Raw genomic sequence first — 21259 nt, 5'->3', positions numbered from 1 at the left:
CACCTCCAACTGTGATATCTTTGGCCACACCTTCCCTTAAAGTCCCCCAGCAGAGACCCTCAGTCCTTCCAACCATCGAGTAAGGACTATAAGTTACACACCCTGGCCTCTCCATGCTGTATGCTGGGATTGTAAAAGACCTGCAACCTGTTGAATTAAAACTTGTTCTTTAATCCACCTTGATGCCACTTGTGGAAAAAGGTAGAATATTAAATGTCTATAAAGAAAGACCTGGACGTGTTTGTGGAAGTTTGCAACTGTTGGTGTCTGTCTCACAGCTGGCAGACAGGGCATTAATTTCGATTCATGGAAGCCCTGATGACTGACACTACTGCTGACCAGTTGCAGCTTGTGGTAATTCAACCCCTTTGTGGATCTGCTCTCATGTGCCCAACGTATGCAAACATGTTTCTGTGTAATTAAGAGCAGGACAAATGGAAACTTTCAGCATTCATGGAAAGAGAGCGGGGACTCTCTCAAGAAAATATAAAAAGGGATGGGTACACATTTCAATTCCAAAAAATGGGGACTTTGTCAGTCAAAAGTTTGTTATTTATATCTTTACAGAGTTGATTATAGTTTAAAAACAATGTGAAATGTTTTCAATAAAAAATTGACTTTTCTGCATAATTAAAGATGTGAATTTTCATGCAAATTATGTAAATTTACCACAAAATTCTGTGGCAGTTATAAAACATGTGCCACAGAATTTGCCGACTCTTGCCACAGGATCTTGAAAAGTTTGCCAAAAGAAACCAGAGGCTCCGACTGTCCCTGTGCTTTAACACTCACAAAAACAAACAATGGTTAAGAAATCTGAGAGCAACAGCTTTTCTGACGACATTACCCATGGCCTTCATTATGGTCTCATCCTCCGTGAAGCAGTCAAGCGAAGCAGGAGCACGGCTGCTAATGGCACTTTCAGTTCTGCAGGACACAGCCAGCCGAGACAGGAGACCCTGCAGGATCAATAAAAACAGTGTCAACCATGGATGGCCTTCGGTCTCTCCATCAATCTGGAATTGGAGGTGGGATGGGCTAAGGGGACACGGTGAACCGGGAAACATAGAACGCGACCATTTAGCACATCCACCTCTTCTGCTCAGCTTTGTAGTCCCATCCTCTCCCTCAGTGATGCCCTGTGCTTGGCCCATGCTCTCAAATTCAAGTCCTATCCCATGCCTCTACCACTTTGGTATACATTTTTATGGAAAAGCAATATATTAAGTACATAAACAAAACAAAAACAAACCACTTCCACTGGGAGGTTATTCCATGCATCCACCACCCTCTCATTAGAGAAATATTTCCGGAGTCTACCCCCTTTCACCCTCACCCCATAACCCCTCGTTCTAGAGTCTCCATTCCATAGAAAGAGGCTCCTCTCCTATGCATTAATACCTTGGAAGTATTTAAATGTCTTGATCATCTCTCACCTTTGCTCTAGATTACCCACGATTAGATCTTTACGTTTGTCCCCATATGCTTTAGAACAAAGAACACTGACCATTTTATTAGCCACCATCTGGAGCCACTCACCCTGTTTATATCCTTCTGAAGGTACCATGTCTCTAGAATTGTACACAGCATTCCAGGTGAGATCCCCAATCACTTCCTCCCCATCCGCCAGCCAGAAAACGTATCCCTTATATAGCCATCCCCAAGTCATAAGAACACAGCACTTGCCATACTGGGTCAGACCAAAGGTCCACCAAGCCCAGTATCCTGTTTCCAACAGTGGCCAAGCCAGGTCACAAGTACCTGGCAGGATCCCAAGGGGTGAAGATTCCAAACTGCTTATCCCAAGAATAAGCAGTGGATTTCTGCAAGTCCACTTTAATCATGTTTATGGGCTTTTCCCCCGCAGCTTATTCAAACCATTTTTAAACGCAGCTACACTAATGGTTCTCACCACATCCTCTGGCAATGAATTCCAGAGCTTAATTATGCACTGAGTAAAAAAAAGCAAGTTTGCTTACCATAAACGGTGTTTCCGTAGATAGCAGGATGAATTAGCCATGCTGTCATGGGACTGTCAGTCAGGCGTCTGAGGCGGAGCTTTCCAAAGCTAATACAGAGCTTAGCTCTGTGCAGTTGCGCGTGTGTTCCCGCACAGGAAGACAGAATCTCCTCAGTCTGTATTACAGCAGTAAGAAAGGCTGTCCAGGGAGGTGGGTGGGTCAGCATGGCTAATTTATCCTGCTATCTACGGAAACATCGTTTACGGTAAGCAAACTTGCTCCCCCCCCCCCCCCAATCGATAGCATGGCTGAATTAGCCATGCTGTCATGGGAGTCCCTAGATCCCAGTCACCCTAAGTTATATATTTACTTTTTTTTTTTTTTCGTGACTTACTCAGTGTGGATAGCCGATTGGAAAGTTATGAAGTTAAGGTATCCAAGACCGCTCATCCCAGCTTGGCATCTTGAGATGTTTGCTGGTCTAAACAGTAATGGGATGTGAAAGTATGTAGAGACGACCAGGTGGCCGCTTTACAGATGTCAAGAAGTGGAACATGATGTAGGTGGGCCAATGAGGTGGAGATTGCTCGCAGTTGATGAGCATTCGGTTTAACCTGCAGTGTTATGTCCCTCTTGTTGTAACAGAATTGAATGCATTGCGCTATCCAGCTAGAAATTGTTCGTTTCGCCACTGGCAGACAGGGGCATTCGGGTTAAAGGAGAGGAATAGTTGGGATGGTCTTGAGTTGGTCTGCGTCCTAGTATTAAAGAAGGCCAGCACGTGGAGTAATTTCTCTCGCTCACTGTGGTGTGATTTTGGAAAAAATGTAGGGAGTTCCATGGACGGGTTGATGTGAAATGCTGGGACCACCTTCGGAAGGAAGGATGGGTGAGTCCGTAGCACTGCCTTGTGGTGGAAGAACTGGAGATAAGGCTCGTAATGTATGAGTGCTTGAAGTTCACCGACTCGGTGAGCTGAGGTTACTGCGATGAGGAACACCACTTTCCATGTGAGGTATTTCACATGTGCCAAGTCCAACACTTCAAATGGAGGGAGCATTAATTACTTTAGGACTAAATTGAGATTCCAGGCCACAGGAGGTTTGGATATTGGGGGTCGGAGATGGTAGAGGCCCCTAATAAATCTAGAAACCAGTGGGTGTTGGGATATTAGGTGGCCTTGGAGTGGCCTGTGGTAGGCTGCTATGGCACTTAGGTGTACTCGGACGGAGGTGGTCGCTAACCCCGCTGAGTATGAGGTGAATAGGTAATCTAGTAGGTCTGTTGGAGCGCAATCAAAAGGAACGTAGTGATTAGTGGTGCACCAGGACTCATAACACTTCCATTTTAATTGGTGTGCTTTCCTGGTAGATGGCTTTCTGGCCGCAAGCAAAACGGTTTGGGTTTCTTCTGATATCCCTTGATCCTTCAGTACTGCCCGTTCAATCTCCACACTGTCAGGTGGAGTGAGTCTTGCATGTGGTGAAGAGCTCCGTGCTCTTGGGATAGAAGGCCATCTTTGTGTCCTAAAGGCATAGAGGTATCAATTGATAGGCGGAGGAGGTATGCATACCAAGGTTGCCTGGAAAATGCTGGAGCGATGAGGATCAGGTCTGCCATCTCGGCTATGCATTTTTGTCACGTGCATGTTATAAGTGGAATCGGTGGGAATGCGTACATCAGGCTCCCCGACCACGGAAGTAAGAAGGCATCTTGAGCTATGCGGCGATGACTGGGAAACAGTGAGCAGAACTGAGGTACTTTCCTGTTGTGTTCCGTGGCAAACAGATCCATGGACGGTGTCCCCCAGCGATTGAAAATGTCATAAGAGCATAAGAACATGCCATACTGGGTCAGACCAAGGGTCCATCAAGCCCAGCATCCTGTTTCCAACAGTGGCCAATCCAGGCCATAAGAACCTGGCAACTACCCAAAAACTAAGTCTATTCCATGGTACCGTTGCTAATAATAGCAGTGGCTATTTTCTAAGTTAACTTAATTAATAGCAGGTAATGGACTTCTCCAAGAACTTATCCAATCCTTTTTTAAACACAGCTATACTAACTGCACTAACCACATCCCCTGGCAACAAATTCCAGAGTTTAATTGTGCGTTGAATGAAAAAGAACTTTCTCCGATTAGTTTTAAATGTGCCACATGCTAACTTCATGGAGTGCCCCCTAGTCTTTCTATTATCCGAAAGAGTAAATAACCGATTCACATCTACCTGTTCTAGACCTCTCATGATTTTAAACACCTCTATCATATCCCCCTCAGCCGTCTCTTCTCCAAGCTGAAAATCCTAACCTCTTTAGTCTTTCCTCATAGGGGAGTTGTTCCATTCTCCTTATCATTTTGGTAGCCCTTCTCTGTACCTTCTCCATCACAAATATATCTTTTTTGAGATGCGGCGACCAGAATTGTACACAGTATTCAAGGTGCGGTCTCACCATGGAGCGATACCAAGGCATTATGACATTTTCCGTTTTATTCACCATTCCCTAATAATTCCCAACATTCTGTTTGCTTTTTTGACTGCTGCAGCACACTGAACCGATTTCAATGTTATCCACTATGCCGCCTCGATCTCTTTCTTGGGTTGTAGCACCTAATATGGAACCTAACATTGTGTAACTATAGCATGGATTATTTTTCCCAATATGCATCACCTTGCACTTATCGACATTAAATTTCATCTGCCATTTTGATGCCCAATTTTCCAGTCTCACAAGGTCTTCCTGCAATGTATCACAATCTGCTTGTGATTTAACTACTCTGGACAATTTTGTATCATCTGCAAATCTGATTATCTCACTCGTATTTCTTTCCAGATCATTTATAAATATTGAAAAGTAAGGGTCCCAATACAGACCCCTGAGGCACTCCACTGCCCACTCCCTTCCACTGAGAAAATTGTCCATTTAATCCTACTCTCTGTGTCCTGTCTTTTAACCAGTTTGTAATCCATGAAAGGACATCGCCACCTATCCCATGACATTTTACTTTTCCTAGAAGCCTCTCATGAGGACCTTTGTCAAACGCCTTCTGAAAATCCAAGTATATTACATCTACCGGTTCACCTTTATCCACATGTTTATTAACGCCTTCAAAAAAGTGAAGCAGATTTGTGGTTTAGAGTCCACTCGGGAGGGTGAAAAATTCGACTCAACCTGTCCGCCCAAGTATTGGCTATACTGGGAAGATATGTCATTTGTAGATGGATTGCATGATGAGTCGTCCAATCCCATATGAGAAGTGCTTCCCTGCAGAGTATCCATGAACCTGACCCTCGTTGTTTGTTGATATAAAACATGGCTACTTGATTGTCTGTAAATATCATGATTCTTTTCCCTTGCAAGTTTGCCCGAAACGTTTTGAGGGCATATCGAATCGCTATGAGCTTGAGAAGATTGAGCTGATATGACTGTTCGTTAGAGGTCCATAAGCCCCTGTGTTTGTAGGTGGTCGAGGTGAGCTCCCCATCCTTTGTGGGAAGCGTCTGTTGTGAGAACTATGTTGTGAGGTGGCATTGTGAAAAGTGCTCCTCTTTGAAGCACCTGCGGTCTTAACCACCAATTCAAGTCCATGATCATGATTGGAGTCAAGTTGATTTTCCGAGCCAAAGATTGCGAGTGTTGTGACCACTGGCGCTTTAGACCCCATTAGAGTCGACGAATGTGAAGACGGGTGTTCGGAACCATGTGAATGGCTGCCACCATATGATCCAATACAGACAGTATTTGGTAAGTGTCTGAAGCAGTAATCTTCAGCCTTTGGGAAGAAAAGCTCTGCTTTTGGTCATATCTAACAAAGCCCAGCATCCTCTTTCCAACAGAGGCCAAACCAGGCCACAAGAACCTGGCAATTACCCAAACACTAAGAAGATCCCATGCTACTGATGCAATTAATAGCAGTGGCTATTCCCTAAGTAAACTTGATTAATAGCCGTTAATGGACTTCTCCTCTAAGAACTTATCCAAACGTTTTTGAACCCAGCTACACTAACTGCACTAACCACATCCTCTGGCAACAAATTCCAGAGCTTTATTTTGCATTGAGTGAAAAAGAATTTTCTCTGATTAGTCTTAAATGTGCTACTTGCTAACTTCATGGAATGCCCCCTAGTCCTTCTATTATTTGAAAGTGTAAATAACTGATTCACCTCTACTTGTTCAAGACCTCTCATGATCTTAAAGACCTCTATCATATCCCCTCTCAGCCGTAGGGTCAGTCGATCTGAGGCTACTAGGAGCCAGTCGTCTAGACAGGAAAATAATTGGATTCCCAGCTTTCGAAGGTGGGCCTCCACCACTGCCATGCACTTTGTGAATATCCAAGGGGCTGCTGAGAGGCCGAAGGGGAGAACCTTGTATTGGTAATGTTTCTTGTAGCGGAAACCGAGGTATTGCCATGAAGAGGGGTGTATTGGAATATGAGTGTAAGCATCCTTCAAGTCTAGTGAGCACGACCAATTGTTGGGTTGAGGAAGGGGAAGAATCGTTTTCAGGGAGACCATTTTGAATTTCTCTGACTAGATGTTTATTTAACTCGCGTAAGTCCAGAATCGGGCGCAGACCTCTCTATTTTTTGGGAATTATGAAGTAAGGGGAATAAAAACCTCTATTGTGGAGGTTTGGGGGTAAGACTCAAATTGCTTGTTGATGCTGAAGGGTTGACATCTCTTCGGTTAACTGAAGATGATTGGAACACATGCTTGTGCTTGGGATGAGATGTGGCAGGGAGGGTATGGCGAGGAAGTGTAGTTTATAGCCCTGATGGACTATTTCTAGAACCCAGCGATCGGTTGTGATTTGTAACCAGGCTTGACTGAATGCCCTGATTCTCCCTCCCACAGCTGCAGGGGGTGGTGGCCTTGCCGGAGTTAAGAAGAGGGTGGGGATTTTGAAGCAGGGAAGGGTAGCTGACCTTGTTGATGACGTGTGTGTGGCCTACCTCGACGTTGCTGCTGTTGGGACGATTGTCAAGGTGGTTGAGGTTAAGGAGGTGGCCTATAAGATGGATAGGCTCTGAACGGTCGTCTGTGCTCCACTGAGAATTAGATCTAAAATTGCTCCCTCTCGTCGGTTCCTGAACCAATTGCTCCATAACACTATCATTTATTCCATCCAGGTACTTTATATCTGGAGATATAAACTATTCAAACAGATACAGATTCAAACTAAAACAACTGGAGAGAACTATTTTAGTTCTCTCCAGTTGTTTTAGTTTGAATCTGTCTTTTCTTCCAATGCCCATGTTTATGCTCCCTGTTCAATGTAACTTTACCTTCTATATTGTTGTTAATTGGTTTTCCCCTAGTTCCATTGTAAACCAGTACGATAAGACCTCATCTTGAGCATCAGTATATTAAAAGAAAATAAATAGATAAATAAATATCTTTAGCGTGTACTGATGATACATTTACCCAGTCAAGATTGGGGTAATTGAAGTCTAAAACACCACACGGGCTGGAACTGCACTTTCAATCAAATATCCAAACACGAAAAAGGTCTCTCGTTTGTTCCAACTGTTAAACATGATGACTTTAATGTTCAGGTGCATCTTTATCGTTTTTTTCGAACATTAAAATTAAAATCTTATTTCGCTGATAGTTCCCCAATATCTGATCAATCTGTGGTATATCCTAAATCGAGATGGCTACCGCATGTGGCCCCTGATCCTCTTTTAGCGGCTTTTGAGAAATTAGTACGATCCGACGTGAAAGATCTCACTCAGTCAAGGGATTATGTATTTTTTAACTTATCCAGGGACGAATGGCAAGCCATCAGGTCGTTGGCAGATGATTCTACAATTGTGATAAAACCAGCTGATAAGGGTGGGGGGATTGTGGTACTAAATAAAACTGATTATGATTCTGAAATTAAATGTCAACTAGATGATAGAACCTTTTACAGTCCACTATCCACAGACCCGACATCAGTAATTCAGGATGAGATAAGACTCTTAGTACAAAATGCATTAGAGCAGAGATTTATTACCACTCGGGAAGCTCAATTTTTATTATGTGAGTTTCCTATTATACCAGCATTTTACATCCTTCCAAAGGTACATAAATCACTTGAGAGGCCACCTGAGCGGCCCATTGTGTCAGGAATCGGATCCCTTCTAGAGCCACTATCGAAATTTATTGATTGTTTTCTGAGACCGTTTGTTCCAAAAATTAAGTCATATGTGAGGGACTCCTCACATTTGATTACACTTTTGGATCAGCTCCCTGTGCCAAATGATTTGGTGTTCTTGGTAACCTTGGACATTGTCTCACTATACTCAAATATCCCTCAGGAGGAGGCCTTGAATGCGATTCGACACACCTTAGATCTGAACCAATCAGAGTTCCTACAGACTTTTTGTTAGAATTGGCCCGGCTGGCCTTGACAAAAAATTATTTTACTTTCGATTCACAATTTTATCAGCAGGTGAAGGGCACGGCGATGGGTGCGACAATGGCACCTAGCCTTGCCTGTTTGTACGTGGCTATGTTTGAGGAGACATTTATTTATCCATCTTTTTGGTCCCAATTTGTTCCAGTTTGGCTGAGATATATTGACGATATATTTTTAGTCTGGTTGGGTACGGATATACAGTTTTTTGTTTTTTTAGATTGGTTGAATAACTGTGATAGCAACCTCCAATTTAATTTTGATATACAGACCCATAGTATTTCTTTTTTGGATATCTTGATCTCTGTTACTAATAATTGTTTCACTACTACTATTTTCCGTAAACATACGGACAAAAATACCCTTTTACAGTATAAAAGTTGTCACCCAAGAATTCTTAAACAAAACATTCCTACGGGACAATTCTTAAGGTTACGCCAGCTATGTTCTTCGAAAGCTGAATATATGGTTCAAGCTAAGCAGATGCTGACACGGTTCACCCAGCGTGGGTACCCTTTTAGAATTTTGAAACGCGCGTACAAACGAGATTTGTACGTTAATAGAGATTTATTATTTCTTCCACATAATCCTTCAGAAGACGCATCTGTGAATTGTATTTTACCATTTTCAATACAGAGCAAAACTATCTCAAATCTGATACGGAAACATTGGTTTGCATTATCTTTGGACCGCTTTTTTCACTCATCCCTCCGATTTACTTACCGGAGGGGCAGAAATTTAAAAGATATGTTGATCCACACAGTATCAAATCCTATAACTGTATCTGACATGTGGCCATAAGCCGTGTGGCCATTGTACAGTATGTCCTCTGACGTCCACTATGTCTGAGTTTACTCATCCTACTACTTCCAAGATTTTTACATTCCGAGGGTCATCAGACTGCACAACTACCGGTGTCGTATATGTGATCTATTGTCCATGCAAGAAATTGTATGTAGGCAAAACGAAACGTATGATTAAGACCCGTATAATAGAACATAGATCTAATATTAAGAATTGTAGGGTAAATGAACCTCTTGTTGAACATTGGATTCAACACCAACATCAAGTATCTGATTTAAGATTTTTTGTTTTGGATGTGGTCCTTTCACCGCCACGGGGTGGTAATTACTCTGAGTTATTAATTGAAAGAGAACAGAAATGGATCTACATTCTTGACACAGTGACTCCTATTGGTCTGAATAGTGATTTAGAGTGGAGTTTCTTTACCTAACTTATCTGGTTTTACCTAACTTACCTGCCATGATCTGATTGGCTTCCTCGTCTCTGGACTCTGATTGGCTGACAACATCCGCGCCAAATTTTTGGTTCGGCATTAAAATGCCGGCCCAAAGATATTGCAGTTGCACTCCCTGTTCACCCGTTGCTGAATTGTTTCAAGGTATGTTTCATGTTTAAATTATTGAAAATGCTGTTTATGTACCCTAATGTATTAGGATCCATGTTAAATGTTGAAATTTTGTTTCTAGATTGCGTGATTATACGGTGCTGTCCCTCCCGACGCAGCCAGTGGGCGAAACACGGGGTCCGTATTGGGGGACCCCTACCTGTTTTTAGAATTATACTATAATCTTGACAGTGGAGTTGCCATTTGAAATGACCATCAAATAAAATACTTGGATCCAATAAGTTATTCTGCGCTTTTCGTGTTTGGGTAATTGAAGTCTCTCATTATTACCGCACTACCAATTTAGTTAGCTTCCCTAATTTCTCTTAGCATTTCACTGTCTGTCTCACCATCTTGACCAGGTGGACGGTAGTATACCCCTATCACTATAGTCTTTGCCGACACACAAGGGATTTCTACTCATAAAGATTCAATTTTGCATTTAGTCTCATGCAGGATGTTTATCCTGTTGGACTCTATGCCATCCCGGACATAAAGCGCCACACCTCCTCCCGAGTGCTCCTCTCTGTCATTGCGATATAATTTGTACCCCGGTATAGCACTGTCCCATTGATTATCCTCCTTCCACCATGTCTCTGAGATGCCAATTAAGTCTATGTCATCATTCACTGCTATACATTCTAATTCTTCCATCTTACTTCTTAGACTTCTGGCATTAGCATACAAACATTTCAAAGTGTGTTTTTTGTTTGTAGGAAGGATAATTGACAGAAGCACAAATACAATGGGAAGCTTCTCTAGAAACCCCACGTGGATTAAGATTTAACACAGCAGTGGTTAAGGAGAGGTGAACTCAATCCTACAGATCAGTTGTTCCCAAATCTGTCCTAGGAGACCCCAGCCAGTCGGGTTTTCAGGATATCCACAATGAATATGCATGAGATCCATTTGCATGCACTGTCCTCTGTTGTATACAATCTGATCCCAAGCATTTTCATTGTGAATATTCTGAAAACCTGACTGGCCAGGAGGTCCCCTAGGACAGGTTTAGGAATCAATGTTATAGAAAAGAGATTAATAATTGTACCATAAATTAGTGGACTATGGACAAGATTGTTCAAGCCAGCATATGATAGACTTGTAAAATGCATGTTCTGCGGAACAAAACTAGAAACATTATAACATCGCTGTACCAAACACTGGGAACACAACCCTAATAGAAGAGAACAAAGAAGTTGTGATCACCTATTCTTATTTCCACCAACAGGTAGATCACCGGTTGAAACCCAGATATTGTGGTAAAAAAACACAAGAATGGCATTGCTGACAGAGGAGAGGTGTCAGTACCCAGCAACTATTCTTTGGATCATATGGGAAAGCTAAGATCCTTAAATACCAAGAGATGCAATCAGAGACCAAGAAAACATGGTAGAAAGATACAGAAATAGTCACACCTGGCCCGATTAAGAATAATTTGCAAGTGCACCTTGAATGTTCTATGAACTCCAGGAAGTGGTTCTCTTTAGCACAATGCATGTACTAAGAAAGACATCAGAAGCAAATTTGAGATTGAGATCGCTGCCAACATACCCTGCCTTACAAATGAGGTTTATTCCTGTCAAGGTATATGCAAAACAAACCCATCTGGAGAAACTGCCCTGTGATGGTCTCCTGCCAGGTGACCTTGCTCTTCCAAAGCAGTACAAGGACTGGCAGACTGGAGTTGGGACCACTGTACTGTGTCCCTGAAGACCTCCTCTATATACTTCTCAGTCTACCCAGCTCCTCCAGATCTCACACTCGGGCCTCCAGCGATCAGACTCATTCTGTGAGAGCCAAGAGCTCTTTGCACTGGGTGCACACATACAACCTCCCACCAACAGATAGATAATCATACATGTGGCACTCTGTGCAAAAGATTGGATAGCCCCTAACTCGCTGCTGGGCTGCTATTTGCATCTTAATTTGCTGAGTGGATAAAGTCTTAAACGCCTAGGTATGCCTCAATTTAAGATAAATGCCTAGGTATGCCTCAATTTAAGGGTTGCTAAACGTGACTAGCACTTTTAGATATATGGTTTTATATTTGACAACTGGGTGATCAGTATTAGCTCGTGAATGACCAGCACCAGGGCTAAAAATCAATCATTCACTAAAACCAGGCTTGATTTAATGTTACTTTAAGTAAGGCCGATTTGATTCCTACCATCTGCTGGAGACAGAGAGCTACGGAGGACTTTGCTGCGGGAGCAGACTATACAGAGAAAAGGGACGGCAGTGCAGAGATTTCACTCTCTGCCTCCACCTGCTGGAAGGAGAAACAAAGCCAACACCTGGGTTGCTCAGGCAGGCAGAGGAGGTGGACAAGGAGCAGGGACGCAGGAGTCAGAAATTAAGGAGACCTTGTAGGAGCCGACATGACGCATAGAAACCCAGACCTAGAGCTAAGTTGCTCTCGCAAGAACTCAGCCCTTATCTTACCTGCACTCGCCTGCACATCACTGCGGCCGCCATCTTTAGCAAGTCTCCCGATAAAACCTTCTCACCTCTCGCGAGAAGAACGTGCCCTCGCCGTGCGTGCCCAGCCTCGCTCTGGAGTTCAGCCGGAAGTGCGTACCCTCTCAATAAACCTCCCTTTGGCGCATGCTGCGGGGCACCTGATTGGCCTTTTCGCATCCACCCGCCTACAGACGCAACGTCGTGACGTTTCCTTTAGCTTAACCTATGGGAGCCGTAGACGATAAGCGACTCTTTCGCCGGCTGAATGGGTGCGCATGCTCAGAGCGTCCTCGGCCTGAGCCCGGCAGCAGGAGTAGGAGACGGAAGAACGGGTGGCGGTGGCTTCTCTAGAGCGGTGCTTGCTCCGGTGCCTGCGGGATGTGGCCCGGCGAACATAAAAGAAACCGGTAACGGTAGGCGAGAGACCGGGATTGCCGGCGCACCTTATGACGTCACGGTGGGGGCAGGGAGAGGCGCGACAATAATAATAATAATAATAAATATTCTTCTTCTCTCCTGATAGGAGCTGGCATGCCCTGTGATAATAACTAATGCGAGCAGGGAGCATATAACTTATAATAAATATTCTTCTCACAAGAAGCCCTGCAATAACAGTAATGCTAATGTGAGCAGGGAACACATAGTCTATAATAATAAGAATATACTAAGTAAGTAGCATGTCCTCTAATAATAATGTGAGCAGGGAGCACATAGTCTATAATAATAAGAATGTACTAAGTAAGTAGCATGCTCTCTAATAATAATGTGAGCAGGGAGCACATAGTCTATAATAATAAGAATGTACTAAGTAAGTAGCATGCTCTCTAATAATAATGTGAGCAGCGAGCACATAGTCTATAATAATAAGAATATACTAAATAAGTAGCATGCCCTCTAATAATAATGTGAGCAGGGAACACATAGTCTATAATAATAAGAATGTACTAAATAAGTAGCATGCCCTCTAATAATAGTGTGAGCAGGGAACACATAGTCTATAATAATAAGAATGTACTAAATAAGTAGCATGTCCTCTAATAATAATGTGAGCAGGGAACACATAGTCTATAATAATAAGAATATACTAAATAATTAGCATGCCCTCTAATAATAATGTGAGCAGGAAACACATAGTCTATAATAATAAGAATATACTAAATAAGTAGCATGCCCTCTAATAATAATGTGAGCAGGGAACACATAGTCTATAATAATAAGAATATATTAAGTAAGTAGCATGCCCTCTAATAATAATGTGAGCAGGGAGCACATAGTCTATAATAATAAGAATGTACTAAATAAGTGGCATGCTCTCTAATAATAATGTGAGCAGGGAGCACATAGTCTATAATAATAAGAATGTACTAAATAAGTGGCATGCTCTCTAATAATAATGTGAGCAGGGAGCACATAGTCTATAATAATAAGAATGTACTAAATAAGTGGCATGCCCTCTAATAATAATGTGAGCAGGGAGCACGTAGTCTATAATAATAAGAATATACTAAGTAAGTAGCATGCTCTCTAATAATAATGTGAGCAGCGAGCACATAGTCTATAATAATAAGAATGTACTAAATAAGTAGCATGCCCTCTAATAATAATGTGAGCAGGGAGCACATAGTCTATAATAATAAGAATATACTAAATAAGTAGCATGCTCTCTAATAATAATGTGAGCAGGGAACACATAGTCTATAATAATAAGAATATACTAAATAAGTAGCATGCTCTCTAATAATAATGTGAGCAGGGAACACATAGTCTATAATAATAAGAATATACTAAATAAGTAGCATGCCCTCTAATAATAATGTGAGCAGGGAACACATAGTCTATAATAATAAGAATGTACTAAATAAGTGGCATGCTCTCTAATAATAATGTGAGCAGGGAACACATAGTCTATAATAATAAGAATATACTAAATAAGTAGCATGCTCTCTAATAATAATGTGAGCAGGGAACACATAGTCTATAATAATAAGAATATACTAAATAAGTAGCATGCTCTCTAATAATAATGTGAGCAGGGAACACATAGTCTATAATAATAAGAATATACTAAATAAGTAGCATGCCCTCTAATAATAATGTGAGCAGGGAACACATAGTCTATAATAATAAGAATATACTAAATAAGTAGCATGCCCTCTAATAATAATGTGAGCAGGGAACACATAGTCTATAATAATAAGAATATACTAAGTAAGTAGCATGCTCTCTAATAATAATGTGAGCAGGGAACACATAGTCTATAATAATAAGAATGTACTAAGTAAGTAGCATGCTCTCTAATAATAATGTGAGCAGGGAACACATAGTCTATAATAATAAGAATGTACTAAGTAAGTAGCATGCTCTCTAATAATAATGTGAGCAGGGAACACATAGTTTGTAATAATAAGAATGTACTAAGTAAGTAGCATGTCCTCTAATAATAATGTGAGCAGCGAGCACATAGTCTATAATAATAAGAATATATTAAGTAAGTAGCATGTCCTCTAATGATAATGTGAGCAGCGAGCACATAGTCTATAATAATAAGAATATATTAAGTAAGTAGCATGTCCTCTAATAATAATGTGAGCAGGGAGCACATAGTCTATAATAATAAGAATGTACTAAGTAAGTAGCATGCTCTCTAATAATAATGTGAGCAGGGAACACATAGTCTATAATAATAAGAATGTACTAAATAAGTAGCATGCTCTCTAATAATAATGTGAGCAGGGAACACATAGTCTATAATAATAAGAATATACTAAATAAGTAGCATGCTCTCTAATAATAATGTGAGCAGGGAACACATAGTCTATAATAATAAGAATATACTAAATAAGTAGCATGCTCTCTAATAATAATGTGAGCAGGGAACACATAGTCTATAATAATAAGAATATACTAAATAAGTAGCATGCCCTCTAATAATAATGTGAGCAGGGAACACATAGTCTATAATAATAAGAATGTACTAAATAAGTGGCATGCTCTCTAATAATAATGTGAGCAGGGAGCACATAGTCTATAATAATAAGAATGTACTAAATAAGTGGCATGCTCTCTAATAATAATGTGAGCAGGGAGCACATAGTCTATAATAATAAGAATATACTAAATAAGTAGCATGCCCTCTAATAATAATGTGAGCAGGGAGCACATAGTCTATAATAATAAGAATGTACTAAATAAGTGGCATGCTCTCTAATAATAATGTGAGCAGGGAGCACATAGTCTATAATAATAAGAATATACTAAATAAGTAGCATGCTCTCTAATAATAATGTGAGCAGGGAACACATAGTCTATAATAATAAGAATATACTAAATAAGTAGCATGCCCTCTAATAATAATGTGAGCAGGGAACACATAGTCTATAATAATAAGAATATACTAAATAAGTAGCATGCCTTCTAATAATAATGTGAGCAGGGAACACATAGTCTATAATAATAAGAATATACTAAGTAAGTAGCATGCTCTCTAATAATAATGTGAGCAGGGAACACATAGTCTATAATAATAAGAATGTACTAAGTAAGTAGCATGCTCTCTAATAATAATGTGAGCAGGGAACACATAGTCTATAATAATAAGAATGTACTAAGTAAGTAGCATGCTCTCTAATAATAATGTGAGCAGGGAACACATAGTTTGTAATAATAAGAATGTACTAAGTAAGTAGCATGTCCTCTAATAATAATGTGAGCAGCGAGCACATAGTCTATAATAATAAGAATATACTAAGTAAGTAGCATGCTCTCTAATAATAATGTGAGCAGGGAACACATAGTCTATAATAATAAGAATGTACTAAGTAAGTAGCATGCTCTCTAATAATAATGTGAGCAGGGAACACATAGTTTGTAATAATAAGAATGTACTAAGTAAGTAGCATGTCCTCTAATAATAATGTGAGCAGCGAGCACATAGTCTATAATAATAAGAATATATTAAGTAAGTAGCATGTCCTCTAATAATAATGTGAGCAGCGAGCACATAGTCTATAATAATAAGAATATATTAAGTAAGTAGCATGTCCTCTAATAATAATGTGAGCAGGGAGCACATAGTCTATAATAATAAGAATATATTAAGTAAGTAGCATGTCCTCTAATAATAATGTGAGCAGCGAGCACATAGTCTATAATAATAAGAATATATTAAGTAAGTAGCATGTCCTCTAATAATAATGTGAGCAGGGAACACAGAAGGATAACCAAAGTGATAAAGGGTATGGAATGATTCCACTGTGAGGAAAGCCTAAAGAGGTTAGGACTTTTTAGCTTGGAGAAGAGACGACTGAGGGGGGATATGATTGAGGTGTTTAAGATCATGAGAGGTCTAGAACGGGTAGATGTGAATCGGTTATTTACTCTTTCGAATTATAGTAGGACGAGGGGGCAGTCCATGAAGTTAGCAAGTAGCTCATTTAAAACAAATTGAATAACATTCTTTTTCACTCGGCGCATAGTTACATTCTTGACTTCATTGCCAGAGGATGTGGTTACAGCAGTTTAAAAAAGGTTTGGATAAGTTTCTAGAGGAGAAGTCCATAAACTGCTAATAATCAATAAGGATTAGTAGCTTGGGATCTATTTAATATTTGGGTACTTCCACAACAAAAGATGAGTGTAGAGAAAGTGAAATAGCTTTACAAGTTCATAGTATTTTGCATTTGTATTCAAAAGAAACTCTTAAGTCTGAGTTGATGCAGCTGCAGAGAGTAACAGCTGTACTGGCAAGTTCCCAATATAGGAGGCAAGCCAAAGAAGAAGGCTGAGAATAAATCATCAACTCAGACTTAGGAGTTTCTTTTGAATAAAGATGCAAAAGACTATGAACTTGTAAGGACTAGTTCATTCTCTCTACACTCATCTTTTGTCGTGTGATTATATACTAAGTTTGGATTTATTCTCAGCCTTCTTCTTTGACTTGCCTCCTGTATTTGGGTACTCCCAGACAGCATGGCTAATTCATCCTGCTATCTATGGAAAACACCTTTTACTAGAAAATTTGCTTTTTTTTCCCCTGCAGAAAAGCAGGCTGAATTAGCCGTGCTGTCTGGGAGTCCCCAGCTAGGGAAGACGAAGCAAGGTGCTAGTTTTGTCTACAAATGTCGGTGCATTTTGTGGACATCTCAACAATAATCTGTAGAAGGATCCCTGTGACTAGTGGACAGTCGTAAGAGCCAGTGGCGTAATGCAGTGTTTCTTGTCTCATAGATGCTTCTGAACTGGCATGCTGTTGGAGACAGTAGTAAGATGTGAAGGTATATAATGAGGACCAAGTAGCTGCTTTGCATGTGTCCTGAATCAGTATGTTACATAGATGGACAATTGAGGTAGGTACAGCTCTCAGCTGATGCGCCTTGACTTTTGATTCTAGACGTTTTGATCTAGAGGAGTAGCAGAAGTGAATACATTGGGTAAGCCAGTTGGCTAGCGTTCATTTGGTTACCAGTCACCCTGGAGCATTTGGTTTGAAGAGAGGAAGAGCTGTGAATGCCTGTTAGATGAATGAGTCCTTTGCTCATAGTATGCTAAGACTGTTTTGCAATCTAGCTTGTGTAGTAGACCTTCCTGTCTGGAGGCATGTGATCTGGGAAAGAAGGTTGGCAAAGTTTTAATCTGAATCAGACAATAAGATGAGACCACCTTTGGAAGGAAGGATGGATGGGTCCTTAAAGTGACCTTGTCGTGGAAGAATTGCAGATGAGGCGGGTAGTGTACTAGTGCTTGAAGCTCGCTGACTCGCCTCACTGAGGTTATTCCTACTAGGAATAATATTTTCCATGTGACAAACTTCAGTGAAGCAGTTTGCATTGGTTCAAAAGGTGGGTACACCGCTGTAACACTGAGGTGAACTCTGATGGATAAAACAGCCAGGCCAGATGCATGCAATAAATGAAGATATTTGAATAATCACTCCGGTGAGGATACTGATATGCACCAGTGAAGATATCTGTCCAATTACCCGCATAATTTCTTCTTGTGGAAGGCTTCCTGGAGGAGATGACAATGTCCTGAATTTCTGTCGGAATAGGAAGATGACTCGCTACTTCCATTTCTATCTCCATACCGTTAAATGAAGTGAATCTTGCATGGGATGAAGAAGTGTTAAATCACAATTTAACTCTTAATTATTTATTATCTTATAACTATATATTTGTAGGTATTTTGATTTTATTAATGTTATTGTATTTCATTACTTTTATAGTATTGTAAACGTAGTGAAGGTTTTACTGATACTACGGTATATAAAAACTAATAAACTAGAAACTTTACAGGAGGACCTTGCAAGACTGGAAGATTGGGCATCCAAATGGCAGATGAAATTTAATGTGGATAAGTGCAAGGTGATGCATATAGGGAAAAATAACCCTTGCTGTAGTTACACAATGTTGGGTTCCATATCAGTTGCTACTACCCAAGAAAGAGATCTAGGTGTCATAGTGGATAACACATTGAAATCGTCGGTTCAGTGTGCTGCGGCAGTCAAAAAAGCAAACAATGTTAGGAATTATTAGGAAGGGAATGGTGAATAAACCGGAAAATGTCATAATGCCTCTGTATCGCTCCATGGTGAGACCACACCTTGAATACTGTGTACAGTTCTGGTCACCGCATCTCAAAAAAGATATAATTGCGATGGAGAAGGTACGGAGAAGGGCAACCAAAATGATAAGGGGAAGGGAACAGCTCCCCTATGAGGAAAGACTAAAGAGGTTAGGACTTTTCAACTTGGAGAAGAGAAGACTGAGGGGGGATATGATAGAGGTGTTTAAAATCATGAAAGGTCTAGAACGGGTAGATGTGAATCGGTTATTTACTCTTTCAGATAATAGAAGGACTAGGGGGCACTCCATGAAGTTAGCATGGGGCACATTTAAGACTAATCGGAGAAAGTTCTTTTTTACTCAACGCACAATAAAGCTCTGGAATTTGTTGCCAGAGGATGTGGTTAGTGCAGTTAGTGTAGCTGGGTTCAAAAAAGGATTGGATAAGTTCTTGGAGAAGTCCATTATCTATTAATCAATTTTACTTAGGGAATAGCCACTGCTATTAATTGCATCAGTAGCATGGGATCTTCTTAGTGTTTGGGTAATTGCCAGGTTCTTGTGGTCTGGTTTGGCCTCTGTTGGAAACAGGATGCTGGGCTTGATGGACCCTTGGTCTGACCCAGCATGGCAATTTCTTATGTTCTTTTGAAACACTCGACTTATCAGCGGAATTGGGGGGAAATGCGTACAACAAGGTTCCATTCCACGAAAGCTGAAAAGCATCCTGAGCTACTCTCCAATCGCTCGGGTAAAGGGAGCAAAATTCGGTAGCTTCGTGTTGTATTCGGTTGCAAAGATATCTGTGGGGCGTTCCCCCATCTCCTGAAGAGGGAATGCGTTACGTCCTGGTGGAGTTCCTACTCGAGGGGGTGAAATATTCTGCTGAGCCTGTCTGCTTCTGTGTTCTTGATCCCTGGTAGGTCGGTCACTTGCACCCACTTCAGTATTAGGACTGATTCCCTACAGAACACCCTGGAACCGGACCCACCTTCTTTATTTATGTAGAACATGGCTACCTGATTGTCTGTATAGACCATGACTGCCCTCCCTTCTAGTAGATGTGAGAAGGAGTGATTGGTGTACCTTATAATTCGCAGCTCTAGCAGGTTTATCTGGAAAGTTTTCTCATTGGGGGGTCGAAAGACCTTGCGTGTTGAAGTGTAGCACATGTGCACCCCATCCCTTTGTGGATGCGTCCTTTGTCAGGACAACCTGATGCTTTGGGTTCTGGAACAGCGCTCCTGACTGCAGGGTCTCTGGCATTAGCCACCAGCGCAAGTCCGAAATCATTGCTGACTTAGGGTCACCTTCCTTGACATAGGGTGGCATCGTTGAGATCCCATTGAATTCGGCGCATGTGAAGGCGAGTATGGGGGAACTACACTCTGCTTTGGATTTCAAGGAAACAGCCATAACTACAGATTCTTGTGAAGAGCTAAGAAAATAGTTTAGTTTATCCTTACTTTAGAAGGCTTCTTGGTTATATTTTTCCATTTTTTTGTGTAGTGCTAGCCTATAATCTCTACATTTTCTAGATATTGATATTGCTGTGTGTTGATGCAAAAAAAAACCAAACAAACAACAAAAGGGATTGGGTTATTCAGCTTTGGGAAGGTAACTCATAGTGCATTGCAGGGGGCAATCAAGTCTTCAGTCTGCTTTGAACTTCAAGGGACTGCCATACTACAGATTCTTGTGAAGAGCTAAGAAAAAAGCTTAACTTTGCTAGCCAGTCTGGGGCAGGGTCTGTTCAAAATCAATAGCAGATACAGTGGCCAAGTGTTAACTATTCAACTCCCTCCCACCCCTGGCTTTCTTTTTCTGATATAGGCTGCCTGAATACATAATTGGCAACAAGATAATTTGGACAATTGGTAATTCCTCAGGTGTAATCCATCAAATAAATTTACCAAAATGAGGACAATACAATGTAACCGTTGTGGAGCCTTTTATTCTGAGGGAAATCATCTGGAAAGTTAGGGCTTGCCCCATTTGTGCAGAACTCTCTTCCTTGAAAAAGGAGCTGACTGAGGTTAAAGCTGAATTAGCTTCAGTGAAGAAAAGCTCATCCTCTTTACAATATTCAGGAATTAATTCCCCATTAGCACAGAAAAACCAAAAGTCAAGGATAAAGAGATTTACAGTGGGCTCAGGCAGGATAAGACCTGTGACCCACAGGCACCCGTTCTTGACAGCTGTGCAGCCCACAAGTCTACCCCCCCCCCCCCCCCCCACACACACACACACACACACACAGGTTTTAAGGATCGCAAAAAAACAACGACATTACAGTTGGCTCTGATAGAGTAAGACCTGTGATGCGGAGACACAAGTACAAAACGCCTTCTCTGTATTAGGTAATGAAGAATCTCTTATGAAAGAGATTGAAGTGGTTTCTGAAAAGAAAGAAGAAACCCAATGCTAACTTCATGGAGTGCCCCCTAGTCTTTCTATTATCCGAAAGAG

General features: G+C 41.0%; 2 protein-coding genes across 5 annotated transcripts in view; one reads left to right on the top strand and one right to left on the bottom strand.

Annotated features, from left to right (window-relative positions):
• The window catches only part of ACADSB (acyl-CoA dehydrogenase short/branched chain), a 77706-nt gene extending 76747 nt beyond the window's left edge, over positions 1-959 (bottom strand). For both annotated transcript variants that reach the window (XM_029610591.1, XM_029610592.1), the window contains exon 1: positions 848-959. The gene's annotated coding sequence lies outside the window, so the exon portion shown is untranslated. The remainder of the gene's footprint in view (positions 1-847) is intronic.
• Positions 960-12496: 11537 nt separating this feature from the next.
• IKZF5 (IKAROS family zinc finger 5) overlaps positions 12497-21259 on the top strand; it is a 60463-nt gene continuing 51700 nt past the window's right edge. The window contains exons 1-2 of one of the 3 annotated variants that reach the window (XM_029610586.1): positions 12497-12643; positions 17457-17575. In XM_029610586.1, coding sequence (XP_029466446.1) covers positions 17552-17575 — 24 coding nt within the window. In that variant the 5' untranslated portion in view covers positions 12497-12643; positions 17457-17551. The remainder of the gene's footprint in view (positions 12644-17456; positions 17576-21259) is intronic. The other 2 variants (XM_029610588.1, XM_029610587.1) reach the window with 2 other exon arrangements.

Source organism: Rhinatrema bivittatum, chromosome 7 (assembly GCF_901001135.1).
Source record: "Rhinatrema bivittatum chromosome 7, aRhiBiv1.1, whole genome shotgun sequence".
Taxonomy (NCBI): domain Eukaryota; kingdom Metazoa; phylum Chordata; class Amphibia; order Gymnophiona; family Rhinatrematidae; genus Rhinatrema; species Rhinatrema bivittatum.
Note: the sequence above shows the minus strand (reverse complement) of the source record. Positions and strands in the feature narration are given on the sequence as shown.